General features: G+C 42.0%; 1 protein-coding gene across 4 annotated transcripts in view; it reads right to left on the bottom strand.

Annotated features, from left to right (window-relative positions):
* The window catches only part of YLPM1 (YLP motif containing 1), a 62,499-nt gene that overhangs the window by 31,640 nt on the left and 16,024 nt on the right, over positions 1-14,835 (bottom strand). For 3 of the 4 annotated variants that reach the window (XM_037128274.2, XM_037128285.2, XM_037128293.2), the window contains exon 5: positions 370-2,481. The exons of the other annotated variant lie outside the window; for it this stretch is intronic. In XM_037128274.2, the coding sequence (XP_036984169.2) occupies positions 370-2,481 (2,112 nt within the window). The remainder of the gene's footprint in view (positions 1-369; positions 2,482-14,835) is intronic. 4 annotated transcript variants of the gene reach the window in all.

The raw sequence follows: 14,835 nt of genomic DNA, 5'->3' as shown, positions 1-14,835 counted from the left end.
TTTAACACCAAAGAACCGCCTCCTGGGGAAAAGCGGAATGTTACATACGAGCTCTGAGCCCCGGAGCACTAGGAAGTTGAGGTTTGACACTTGAAACATGCACGGGCAGGGCATGTCAGCAGCACAGCTATAAAAGCCAAGAATGGCTATCTGATTTTCATAGTTCAGGACATCAGTTTACAATTAACACAGTTCCTAAGTACCCCCTCTAACCCCCAAACAGCACAGAATGACCAGAAGTATAAATTAAAGTAATGCAGTAAGAAGTTGAAGTAAAATTAATTCCATCCACATACATCACATCAGTTTAAAAAGAGCATTCTGAATGTGGTTTCGGCTAAAAGAAATGATCTTAAGTAGTCAACTTACCGAAGCATTTTCAGTTCTTGTGCAGCTTTCAAAATGATTTCGTGCTGCCTCTGACTGAGAACCATTACCCCTCCAAGGCCTTGGTCAGAGTCTAAATTTGCATCCGACCCCATCATTTCAGAAGAATGATGTGAGGAGGGCATATGTTCCACAATGGGGGAATGTCTATCCACATCAGATGGGTACCATCTGTCTGACAACCGTTCTCTTTCCCAGTCCATTCTGTCAGGAATATAATCTCGCTTTTCCCGCCACGTATCTCCTCTTTCTGGATACTCTCGGATCCTCAACTCACCCCTATCACGGAAATCTCGATCATACCCATGGTCTCGATTTCTTTCTTCTCTCCATCTATCATCCCGATATCTATCCAAAGGTGGAAGAGGTGGGAGGGGCGGTAAAGGTGGAAGAGATGGAATATCCCGTTCACGGAACTGCGATTCTTGTTCATCCAGCGGTCTCCCATAATCTCTGTCCCACTCATTATCCAAATTTCTATCATACACATCCATCGGTCTTCCGATCCGATCCACATCCCTGTCCAAGTCCCTGTCCATGTCCCTGCTGTAGTCCTCGTCCATATCCTGCTCTCTCTCCCAATCCCCCCACCACGGGCCTCGTCTATCTCCATCATGAGATCGAGATGGTGGTGCTGGGAACCTGTCCTCTCTGTTATATGGATCTAGAGTATCATCTCGATAGTCCCGTTCACATTCTCTCCAGTATCTCTCTCTATCCCAATCATCAAGTCTTTCTCGTTCCACTGGAGCGTTCCTACCATCTAAAGGGAACTCCTCATGCCCTCTCTCATCTCCATGGTTCCATGGAGCTCTAGGAGGCTCGTCTCGGTGGTAAGGATACATTTTTTCCCCATCTCCTGATTCTGGTCTGAATGGACCTCTGTCACGACCCAAATCTGGTCTTCCCAGTCCCCTTTCCCGGCTGCCAGGCCCTCGAGGTGGTGCCCTCTCCCTGCTCCCAGCTCTTCGAGGTGGTATTCTCTCTCTACTCCCAGCCCTTCGAAGGGGTCCTCTCTCCTGACTGCCAGCCCTCCGAAGTGGTCCCCTTTCTCGGCTGCCAGCTCTACCCCTGTCCTGGCTGCCTTGCAAACCACCCGGCATTTTCTCCCGGCTGCTTCCTGGCCTCACTAACCCTCTGTCCCGACTGCCTTCTCCTCTGCTCATCTTCTCTCGACTGTCTTCTCTTCTACCCAGCATCTTATCATGAAAGTCTTCTTGCTTGATCAACCCTGGGCCACGGCTGATTGCCTGGCCTCGACCTCTATTTACTAGTCCTTTGTCCTGCATGTCTTCCATTCTGCTTTGCCCAGGACCTCTGTAAGATGAGCTGCTGCCTCGATTGCTTTCTAACTTATCTCTGTTATCTGGCTGAGGCAGCCCTTTATCTTGGTTGTCTCCCGTGTGGGGCAGACCAATACCTAAAGGTTTAAAATCATTGTCTGCAGTCGATGATGATGTTGCTACTATAGCTCCTCCCTCCATCCCCCCTGTTTTTGAGGAAAAAGTAGATTGAGTAGGTAGAGGTTTATTTGCAAGGGATACAGGCTGAGTAACAGCTTGGGTTTTGTCCATTTGAGTCTCCATACTTTGAGAATTCTGGTCCCAATTAGAAGGCTCTATGGGCCCTTCCGAGACTTCGCTTTTAGGTGGCTCTTGCTGAGAGTCGCTTAGATTCTCATTTGACTGAGCCGCCTTGGCATCCTTTACATCTGCACCAATGGATAATACAGCGGATTGCATTTTTAAATTCTTCTGCTGGTTACTATTGGTGTCTGCTAATGGTTCTTTGTTTCCTGAAAGAGGTTCTGCTTGTGACTTAGGTTGCTGCTGATGTTGCTGTCCCAAAGCTGGTTTGGGGCCTTTCCACTGTGGTCCACTCTGTCGAGGACTTAGGGATGTATTGGGGGTAATATAAAACTGAGATGCTGGCCCCCGGGGAATCATTCCCCATTTGCTTTTAGTGCCCTCTGCTGGGTGACCTTCATATCTGGGTCTTGGCCCATCGGGGCGATTTCCTTCAAAACGAGGCCCTTTGGGTCTCGGTCCTTCACACCTTGACCCTAAATCCTCAAATCTTCGAGGACCATCAAATCTACAAGTAAAACAAAAGATATTACTCAAGACAGTAAAGCAGAAAAAAAAAATTCTCCATGTAAGAACATCTGAGGCAACCTTGCCTTAGAATCTGTTCATAACAATGACTCTTCCAGCCATCCAACAAACCCTGAGGTTTCTGTGACTCTGAACCAGCATGGCACAGTGGCAGTGCTCAGAAGGTCTCAGGTCAGGCTTTGGAAATTATGTCAGTCTCATGTCCCTCACTTCGACACATCTTTTGCAGCAAGTCACTGACATGCTGAATTGTTAAAAAACAATGACAAGTATTGTGCCTTAGTAGACAGAAAAGTCCACTAATTTTAATGGGACAAAAAAAATCCCACAGCTATCCTCGAGACTACGTCCAGACTTAAAATATAACTAAAAACTATGAAACAGTTAACAAGATAATACAGTATGATTATAAACATCGCTGGAGCTAGCATTATCATTTTGACTAATCGACAAACGTCTTAAAATCCAGCAGCCAGCCGTGTCTCAGCTGTGTGCCCTGACGTTTCAAGGTCTGGACAGAGGTGCTGTTGCTGTGGACCCGCCCGCCGATGTGGTGAGTGCTCACTGCGCATCCTGTCAGTCAGGCACTTCAGCACAGCCCAGGGATGTAGGAATAAACATCATCTGTGCTCCCAAAGGGTTTACAACCAAGAGTAATGAGGATCTAAGATTAAACGTGCTTGAACGTGTGATGACTAAAGTCTCCCTGCGTATGATCAGGGCAGCAGAAGAAAGAATGGTCGGTTCCATCGGGGTGGTGGTGGTGGGGGAATGCTGTTCATAAAGGCTTTGTATGACAGAAAATGCTTAGATTAGTCTTGAAGGACAACTTCTCTCAGATCAGGCCAACAGAGGGTGTTAGAGATGAAGGGAATGGGAGGCAAGGGCATCTGAGGCTAAGGAAGCATGAGGAGGAAAGACAGAGAAACATGCCAGCAGAGCACGTATGGAAACGCAAACAGTTCAGCATGGCTGAAACTACAAGGAGACAGAGTCAGGGAGAGCAGGGGAAGCAGGAGGAGTGGGAAGGCAGCACACTGAGAGAGAAGGTAAAGAGGCAGGCAAGCGTCAAGTGTCCAGAAGACCTGGTATGGCAGACCCTATTGGTGCTCCTCCGATATCCACCCCCCCCTTCTCTACAGTAACTGAGCTTTCCCACTTTTAGCTGGAAGAAGGCTGGCCAGACCAAAGACTCTCGTTTTCAAACTCTCTTGCAGCTACAACTTGTGGTCATGCTCTGGCCAGTGGGCTGGGAATGAAAATGACTTACACTTCCTTCTGGGCACATCTTCCTCTTCACCATCTCCTTTTTTGTACTGGCTCTAACATGACAGTAACATTATCTTGGCCCATACAGTTGAGGGCAACACGCTAAGGGATGGTAAAGTGCCAGACCAGAAAGAACTTGGATTCCTGACGGTGTAGAGCCATCGCGTAAGTCCTGAGAGGAGCATGAACCTCTCCCTTGTTAAAGCTATGTGACTTTGGATCTCCGTTATAACAGATGAATTAATCACGCTGGGTAAGAGTTGGGAATTACCTTACAAGCACTTAGGGCCGCTAAATAGAACCTGATTTTTTTAAAGATTGCTCTGGCAGAAAAGTAGCACATGGATAGGTGAGAAAAACTTATAGATTATTTCCAATTTGGGTAAGCGAAGGTGAAGAAGCCTCCTGGTCCACAGTAGTGACCAATATGAAAATGTGGGAGAGGAGATAAAAGTGAGAGATGTGAAGGAAGTTACAAAGGATAGAATTTTTAAAAGATTCCTGTAAGATTTTTCCCTGACCGGTGTGGCTCAATTGCTTGGGCAATGCACCACAAAGCAAGGAGTTGCCGGTTTGATTCCAGGGCACATGCCTGGGTTATGGGCCAGTCCCAGATTGGGGTGTAAGCGAGTGGCAACCAATAGATGTTTCTCTCCCTCTCTATCTCTCTCCTTTCCCCTGTCTCTAAAAAACAAATAAAATCTTTAATTTTTTTTTCTGTAAGATTTTATTTGAGTTAAATTGAGTACAACTGCAGGGAAGCAAGCTCTCAAATGCTCCCTAAAGCAGACAGACTTTTCTCGTAGGTGAGATTTAAATGACAACGGGAAGGAAGAATTTAGTACCATTTCAAGGTTCCTGGCTTAGATGACTGTGTGGACAGGGATGCCTTTCACGAATTAACGAGAAGTAGGCTTTTCTTTCATTTATTTGGAAAAATCATGGAAGGGTAATAAATTCAGACTCAGCAAACTTTATTTCCTATCCCTGTGACATTAGTGCTGCTGGTCTGGAAGCCTTAGTTCCAAAGTGGGGGAATACTTCCACCAGGGGACACAACAATGACTCCATCGGTCTTGAGCTGAGACAGCCACCTGGCCACTCTGGGTTCTGCAACAACAGGCAGAGAAGGGAGTTCCTGAGCTGGCTGGCAAGGACTGGTCCTGACTGTCAAGGGCAAACCGGTTACTACTACACAACAAGGACGAGGAGGAGTCGTGTCGGACTGCACAGCCTCTCACGCCACAGTACTTCTAGGTCCTGCAATTACAGTCAATGGAAAACTACAGCAACACAACTTGGCAGGACTGTAAATAGCCCAGACCTTTCAAGAATGAAGGTTTGGGTGACCCACCAGGCAAGCAACCAGGACCAGCTGAGGTGCTTGCTGAGAGCAAATGGAATACTGACAGGGTAGTGAAAGAAGGTAGTTATAAAAACTAACAAACTATGACTACACAACCAGTTGCAGGAACAAGGACTGTGACAGATGAGTACTTCTTCCTTAACTTGATATTATATGCTTAAATAGGTACATATATTGGTCAAATATATATTTTAAAGATTTTATTTACTTTCAGAGATGGGAAGAGAGGGAGAAAGAAACATCAATGTGTGGTTGCCTCTTGAGTGCCCCCTACTGGGAGCCTGGGCTGCAACCCAAGCATGTGCCCTGACTGGGAATTGAATCTGTGACCCTTTGGACTGCAGTCTAGCACTCAATCCCCTGAGACACACCAGCCAGGGCTAGTCAAATATTTCTTGTTAAGTTTTCTTCCTTATCATCTATCATAAAATACATTAATAATAGTTACCTTTCTATATCAGAATTTGTTATAAAATATCAGGGAGTATGAGCCAGCTAGAAGAATAATGAAGATATCCTGAAGACGTAAAAAAATGTATTTTATACCCTCTTCTGGGGAAAGGTTTGGAATGTTTTTGGTTGTCCATGGATATTTCATACTGGGTGCAGAAATGTTCCTCATGACCCACCCTAATCAGAAACATGTAAGAAAGAGAACTCTGAAACGTCAGCCTAGCCAGGGTGATGCTCTTAACAAAAAACACATAAACCCACTAAAAACAGAGAAAAGGGGGCCACCAGCAGATGATTATTTCGTTTCTAAATTCTGAAAGACAAAGAACACACATGAGGGGTAACACAGAGATCAGGGAGAAGCTGCAGTTTAGAGTGCTGGTAGCAGAAGGGGGGACCAGTTCGCCTACAGAAACCCAGGGTGGTCAGGATTCTGTTACCAGGGATGCTGGGGAAGGCCAAGAGTAAGACTTGGGGGCTAAAAATGTGTAAATTAAAATCTACATTCAGAACCACCAACCAGCCTTTCCCTAGATCGAATGTCTCTAAGTTCTTGAACATGAGGTCTCCTAACATCAGCAGCTCTTTGCCCTACCACCTGGAGCAAAGCTCCCGGTCAGCCTGTCAGTGTCTCCCAGTCTCAAACGTAAATGGACAACTGAGGACCACTAGGTAGTTGAGGAAAGCCTCCAAAATGAAAGAAAGAGACCAAAGGTAAACCACACGCAATCTGGAGAAAACAGCGGTAATGCAGAAAACAGAAGAGAATTTAAACACACACACACACACACACACACACACACACACACACACACCCCAAGAACAAACTGCTACATGTAAAAGGGATCAGAACCAGAAGAACTATAGAAAGGTTTTTAGATTCTCAAAATAAAAAAATGCAATAAAATGACCAAAAGTATCTCAGAAAGTACAACAAAATGAGAAAAAGACAAATATAATCAATCTAGCAAGTTGAAAATTCTTCTAATGAGTTCCAGAAAGAGAAAAACAGAAAAGAGAAAAAAGTTCAAGAAGAAATAGCACGAAGAAATTTCTCAGAGCTGAGACTCTAATCTCCAGACAGAAAGGGCCCTGCTCAATCAGTATCCAGCACAATAAACAAGCAAACAAACCACTGAAATTTGGGAATACCAGGAATTTTTTTTTTTAAGTTTCTGGAAGCAGAGAAAAGCCGTCTAAATAGAACTGGAATAGCACAATAGCTGCATTAGGTGACAGAAGAAAATAGAACAGTGACCTAAAACTTTGAGGAACGATTATGTTCGACTTCAAATTCCACATCCAAAGAATAAGTGTGAGGTTAGAATAAAGACTTCTGCAAACATGCAAGGACTCAGAGTTCACCCTTAATACACAGTTTCTTAGCAAATTACTGGGGGAAGAGGAGGCACTAACCCCCAAACAGGAAGCCCTGAGTTTCAATAAAGAGTCTATCCAAATCCAGGAGGACAGTCAAGGGAAATAGCAGAGCAACATCTTGAGAGCAACCAACCAGCCAAGCAGCCAACCAGTCCAGGCAAAAGCAAGAATAAGCATGATTCTGGGACAGAGATCTCCTCAAGAGAGATAGTGTTTTGGGACCCAGGGTTGAAGGATTACTTGAAAGGTTTTTCAAAAAGACAACTGGAAATTCTAAAAAAGTTATTACATTAAAAGGAAATGAGATCATTTTCTGACCACCTCTACAACAATCAACATTGTTTACTGATGCATCAAAATAGATATAAAGATATTGGGCAGATGGGGTTAGAGAGTAGTCTAAGAACTAAATAAACCTTTACCAGTACAGGAAATAAATATATAATACCTAAAAAGTGTAAGTCAATAAAGTTGCAGCATATTCTTTAGGGATATGAAGGTAACTATCAAAAGAAACAGCTAAAGAATAAAAGATGTAATTAGGAATCACATATAAGGTGACTTGGAACAGCAGATGGCTGTTTTACTTTTTTTTTTTAAACTATGTGTATGTATTGTGTTGATAAAATGTAAAATGTATTTCTTTTAAGAGTGCAGAGAGAGGATTAGCCCTAACCAGGAAAAAGGCTTCTTCTGAGATTACAAGGAAGACAGGGCCCTGGTCAGGTAGCTCAGCTGGTTATAGTGTCATCCCAGTAAGTCAAGGTTGTGGGTTTGATCCCAGGTCAGGGCACACGCAAGAACCAACCAATGAATGCAGAAATAAGCGGAACAACAAACCGATGTCTCTGTCTATCTGTCTGTCTCTCCCCCTCTACCCCTCTTCTCTCTCTCAAATCAATACACATATCGTCGAGTGAGGATTAAAAGAAAGAAAGAAGGAAGATGAGTATGGTTAAGGTAAAAGCAGGAACTGAGTAGGCCTGAAAGCCCCGATTTTCTCTGTGAGGCAAGAATCTAAATTAAAGCTGTACAGCAAAATGAAAATGTTTGCTGGGGCCCAGAGAGCGGCACTAGGGAAGATGTCTACATCCGAAATCACGAAGGCTCAGCACAGCTACTGTTGGGCAGAGGGAGAGGCAGCTGGCTGGAGACTTGTCAAAGGCTACAACACACCTTTACAAAGAGCAAAAACAACACTGCTTCAGAGCTTTTGATGGTTTGGTTCCTTAAAGTTACATTTATTAATTCGAAGTGCCTGGAATAACATCTTAAATTATTAAAATTATATAAAACCCTCTGCCTTGTATTCAATTCAGCACTATTCATATAAGCGATGAGGCTACCCCCCTGATGTACAAGAGTCAACAAAGAACCGCTGTCAACGCATTATCTAGTAGTGTAATTCTGAGTGTGAATGAGATGCCTTCCTAACTAAATCATGAATGCCTTGGAATTTTACCCATAACCAAGACAGTCCGGCATAAGCAAAGCTAACTCACTGTCAGGGCTGTGTTAGTGCTGGAAATAAAACTGCTACAACCCTCGGGGAGTTCACAGTCCACAGGAAGAGTGAGACAAGTAAATCAACAATCAGAACACAATTTAATAAATATGGGACATGCTGGTCTTGCTCACAAGGTATCCCCAGTATTTGACTCACTGGAGGATCTCTGCATACAATTACCAAAGTGCAGTCCCGGGGTGGGGGGGCGGGGGCGGGAGAAACGGGAATTAGTAAAACAAAAAATGAACAGGCAAGGGATTCCAGATCAGAGAAGAGCGAGGGGAAAGGCCAGAGGCAAGGCTGAAGAGAGCGGGGCACTGAGACGCGTGTGGGGAAGAAGGAAGAGGACGCCCGTCGGCCAGCCTCCTGCCTGTGCACCCGACACGCAGTCCCCATGAGGGGGCAGGTGCTCTGCTCTTGAGTTGAATTGCTGAGCAACAGCCACGGGTCATTATTTTATTTTTACTTTGGGACTTACAAAACATTAAACCAATTGAAATATATCTTCAACACCACAGAGAAATGGCAACTATTTATCAATACTGCACTTTCATATTTTTGAAGTTCAAGGATTTATAAAATCATAAAACTACCAAAACCTTTTAGATTTATTTATAAAAGTATAGAGTTTTTAGGCCTTTGAAATATATTGAGATACTCATGTTAAAAATAGGAACAAAAATAAGCCACCTTTACATCAATACAATACTATGACCTTTTAACATATAAATGCATGTATTTGAAATAAAGAACAGTGTCTATTCACTAAATACAACCACATAAAACACATGCATTGTACATTGATTAGATGAAAAGAAAACAAATATTTGATATTTAAATATTTAGAAAAGTTTTATCTGTATAATTATTTTATAAACCTCTAAAAAAAACTGTAAAACTAGGTATGAAACCATTAGAACTAGGTATAAATACCTCAAATTATATTAAAAATACTCCAAATTGGGTATAAAAACTTGAGAAGGAGGGAGGATTACAAATACCCTTAAACAAGTTATTATCTGATTATCACAATGTTTACACATAAACATACTCCAATCAGCAGAGCATGGGAAGTACAAGATGTTAAAATCTAGAATTAAATTCCTTTGGCGGGGGCAGAGTGTGGAGGGGAAGTAGAAGAGGGTAAAGGCGGGATGAACGGTGATGGAAGGAGACTTGACTTGGGGTGGTGAACACACACTACAGTAAACAGACGATGTGTTATAGAATTGTATGCCTGAGACCTAGACAGTTTTTTAACCAATATCACCCTAATAAATTCAATAAAAATTCCTTCCTTTTGTTTTCATGTGAAATAACACCTATTTTCTAATACACGTATCCAAGATCTGAAAATCAAACTTCCCAAAGAGAAGCAAACACTACAGAAAGGAAGAGCCGTGACAAATGGAAGCGTAAAGAAGAACTAGTGTTCAGTCTCTGGCTAATCCCAGTGAGACCGCCACAGAGTGGAAGAGGTCCACAGTTCCAGTATGAAAACCAACCAACAAGTAGATGGGACCGATTGAAATACTATAAAGACGTCAATTCTTCCTAAAATGGTCAACAGATTCCATGCAGTGCCCACTGAAATTCCAGCAGGTTTTTGAAAACGGACAAGCTGATTTTAAGCATTACCTGGGAAGTAAAAAGGACTGAGAGGACTAGTCAAGACAATCTCTACATCAGGAATCAGCCAACTACGGTCCATGGGCCAAGTTCAGTTAAGGATGACTTTTTTATATTTTTAAAGTTTAAAAATAAGAAAGAACTAGAAAAGGAAGACAAATATTTGACAGATACCAAACATGGCCTGCAAAGCTTAAGCATTATTTACCATGTGGTTGTGGTCCTTCACAGAAAAGTCTGCCAACCTCTGGTCTAGAAACAGAACTGGAGGACACTAAGAGACATCAAGACTTATCACAAAGCTACAATAACAACACAGTGTGACATCAGTGTGAGAACAGACCAGGAAACCAAAGGAATCAAGTCCAGGAACAAACCTACATACATAATCATTTCACTTACGATGAAGGGGGACATTGCAAAGGACACTAGTAAGGAAAGGGTGACTTTTTCGATTAAATGGTGCTGGGGTCAACCGGATACCCATGTGGAAAACAATGAACTTTGACCTGTATTTCATACCATACATAAAAGTATTCAATTCTACATGGATTATTAATTTTAAAATACAAGATAAAACAATAAAAGATAAAATATGATAATTACTTATGGCTTTGGAGTAAACAAAGATTGCTGAAACAGGACACACAATAAAGCAGTAACCATAAAGAAAAAATTAAAATCAAGAATTTCTATCAATCGAAGGCATCATCAGTCCTTGGGGTTCATCAGGGTTTACTGGACCCAAGTACAGTTTTTGTGTTTTTTTAAACAGTTCTACTTGTAAAACTTAGTATTTCATGACTTTTTTCTTACCAGCCTTCCAGAGAACAAAGATAAAATTTACTTTTTTTAAAAAAAGAGTTTACTTATTTATTTATCTTTAGAGGGGAAAGGAAGGAGAGAGAGAAAGAAACATCAATGTATGGTTGCCTCTCATGGGTCCCCTGCTGGGAACTGGCCTGCAGGGAACCGGCCTGCAACCCTGGCACGTGCCCTGACTGGGAATCGAACTGTGATTGTCGGGTTCGCAGGCCTGCGCTCAATCCGCTGAGCTACACCAGCCAGGGCTTGAAAATTTACTTTAAAAAAAAAACCAACAAAATTTAAATTATCTTGCAATTACCATATGGGGTCCATTGGATCCTTTCACACATCTAAGATATACTGTAAGATCTTATGTGATTTTTTTCTATATCTTGAAATATTCTGTGATTTCCTTACCCTAGAATCCATTAACACTCACTGTTACTTATTGCTTATTACTTATTAACCCCGACTATGTCAAAGAAGATTAAAATACAGAGACACTAAAAGAATGACAGAGCTGCCTACGAGGAGGAGGCAAAGGTGAAATAAACGACCACTTTCCCTTGCACTGCCCCAAAGACTGCAGCCGGATTTTAGGTTTCACTCGGCACAACAGAGGATGCAGAAATCTTCATTTCCCGACTAGAAGGACAAAGAAAAGAAGAGTGATGGAGAAAGTCGTATTAAAATTATTCAATTAATCCAAAGGCAAATGTCTCTCTATGGCTGCACTCTAGGCTTTAATAAAGATGTGAAATTTATAAGTCAAACCTCCAACTCTGAGTCCTCAGATGACAATATCCTACATGAATATTCTCAAACTCAAGATGTGATGCGTGAACAATATACTTCTACAAACAGAACAGAAATGTGGTATTGTCATCCTCTTAGTTGTTAAATAGGAAGAACTTCAATAATATTTTGTGGCAAGAACCTGGACCGTCCTGCTTTGCTAAAATAATTATGTGACAGAATTATTTTATCTTTTATGATGTTTGCTAAAATTTACTTGATGCTAAGAGTTTTACTCTAAAATTTTTTATTAGAGTCTGTAATAAGCTGTTTTCACTCTCCTTTTATTCTTACGTCTGTAAATTTTTTATAAAATTACTTAAAGTTTAAAAAATAAAGTGTCCATTGGACCTAGATGGTAAATGGTGAAGTCTACTTTCCTGATATTCTGCAGAAAGTAAGAAGTGCTGTACAGTGAGCTCTAGTCAGGACAACCGAGGCACACGGTGGATAAACAACTGATATCTGGTGAACATGAAGAACTCCTACAAATCAGAAGGAAGAAAACATAACCTAATAGAAAAATAGAGAAAAGACTTGAATCAGCATTTCATAAGAGAGGAAATCCAAGTGAACAATAATCAAATGGAAAGGAATCAGCCTCATTCATCACCAGGAAAATACCAACTAAAGCCCTATTACAATACCATTAAACATCCACCCAAATGGCTAAAATTTTGAAGTTTAACAATACTAAGTATTGATGAGGATGCAAAAAAACTGGAACACAGAATCATTGCTGGTGAGAATGTAGGTTGTAAGAACCATTTGGAAAACTGTTTGAGAAGATCTAGCAAAGGAAAACATATACGTACCCACGACCAAGCAGCATCAGTCCTTGGCAGAGGTCTAAACAAAATTCAACACCCACACACATAGACACACATGTGTGCAGCTGGAAGGAGCAAATCTGGCACCAAAGGACACACAGCAGTGCTTTTCATAATAACCAAAAAACTTACGTGACCACCAACATTAGAAGGGGTAGACGGTCTGTGGTTTATTCATACAACAAAATACTGTACGGGAATGACAATGAACCAACCAACCAGCCACACACAACACAGGTGACTCCCGCAGTAGTGCAATGTCAAGTGAAAGACGCCACTCAAAAGAGTACACATGGTGTGACTCCATTTGTATAAAATTTAAAAAAAGGCAAAACTAACCTATGATGTAAAAAGGGAAAATGGGAAGGGACACGAGGAGGACTTCTCAGATGTGAATTTCTATTTCGTGATCAGAGCAGTGATAACACGGGTGTTTCTACTTCGTACAAATTCACTAAGATGAACACTTACAACTGCACATCTCTGTATGTTAGCCTTTAATAAATAAATTTTGTCACTGAAAAATAAAAGGTTCTGGGAAACCAGTCTTCACTGACATGACAGTTTTCGAGCAGTGGCAGTCTTCTAGAGGACCTGATGAACGTAGTGATACACACTCACACACACACAGCTTCCAAGCAGCTGCCCTGGATGCCGGACAACGTGGCATGCTATTTACACAGGACATGGATACATCACTTGGGTTTTGGGCACTTTTACACTTTTTAGAAAGCAGCCTAAATCTAGATTTTGCAAAAACTCAAAGTACTTTTCAATACTTGAATAGTATGTTATTGGTAAATCACTTATCTGTTTTATTAATTCTTGTTTTTCTACCCAACTCTGTTTAAATTAAAACAGAACAAAACAAAACAAGCATGGCCTACCATATCAGTTATGTGCTCATGGCAAACTCAGAATTCAACTAGTAAAGGAAATTCACAAATTTTCTTAACAGGGTAGATTATTCTTACCTTAGTCTCTCTCACTAACTACCCAGATTCCCACTGATATTTTTTTTACCTAGTCGCCTAGGAGAAAAAAGAACTATGCCTGGTCAATGGTCACAAACTGCACCTTCCACGGGCTAGAGGAGCAGAGGAGTGGAAGAGTGTAGAAGCAGCAATGCCACTGCCGGGCTATGGAAAGGCTTTTAGAACAAGGTGGACAGTATGAGCAGGATCCAATTCAACGACAAAAATAAAAGTTGCAGATGAAAAAGCCGGGGAGGGATATCTTGTACCTAAAAACAATGTAATCAACATTCACCAAAATTTCAGTGGACTACAACATTGGCCTGAACTCAACTAGATGAAATGTAAAGCTAAAGTCTTAGAAAAAGGAAAAAGAAAGCAGAAAGCAACTGCACAAGCAGGATGAGAGAAAGTCTACCTAAAAACAGGTAATGTGAAAAAGACCTGGAAAGCCTGTGAGACTGGTGACTGAAGGAAAAAAAGGCCATTTTTTCAGCTATATAAGCACATTTAAAAAAATTTTTTTAAATTTTTTTATTTTTAAAGATTTTATTTATTTATCTTTAGAGAGGAAGGGAAGGAGAGAAGGAGAGAAACATCAATGTGTGGTTGCCTCTCAAGTCCCCTGCCGGGCCGGAACTGGCCTGCAACCCAGGCATGTGCCCTGACTGGGAATCGAACCGCAATCGTGTGGTTCGCAGGCCTGCGCTCAATCCACTGAGCTATGCCAGCCAGGGCAGCACATTTTTTATAATGAAATCAGTACAAGGGCTATGGTCCTCTGCATCCGAAGGAGATGACAAACCAAAGGCCCTTCCAAGGACAGTGAGCAACACAGCACGAGGAGGCTGGGATCAGCGTTAGTGTGAAAAGAAAAGAAGAACCTGAGTTTATGTGATGGCAGGGCAGGGTGGGTAAAGCAGGCTGGGGAAGAAGGGGGGGGGTGGTGATCTGTAAGTCACCGCAGAAACTCGCTGCAGAAGAGAGAGGACAATTCACTATGTGTTGTACTGGGAGGGGAGATCTAGAATCAACAGAGAGAAGTTACAGTAACATATTTAGGGTCAGTGTAAGAAACAAACTTTCTAGAAAACTGTCAGTGTTCAAGCAGAGTCCATCAACTGCTTGTCACAGGAAGTACAATGAACTTGTAAGTGAATCAGAAGGCCTTGGACTCTAATTCCATCTCAACTATTCACTAGCCGTGTCATCTGGGGCAATTTATTTATAACCTCTCTAAAACTCAGCTTCCCTTATCTACTTCTCACGAGATCAATGAGGGGAATAAGGCAGTATGTGCGGCTGTCGAGTTAAATGCAACACA

This window comes from Artibeus jamaicensis, unplaced genomic scaffold (genome assembly GCF_021234435.1).
Source record: "Artibeus jamaicensis isolate MK-2021 breed Jamaican fruit bat unplaced genomic scaffold, CSHL_Jam_final contig_851, whole genome shotgun sequence".
Classification (NCBI taxonomy): Eukaryota; Metazoa; Chordata; class Mammalia; order Chiroptera; family Phyllostomidae; genus Artibeus; species Artibeus jamaicensis.
Note: the sequence above shows the minus strand (reverse complement) of the source record. Positions and strands in the feature narration are given on the sequence as shown.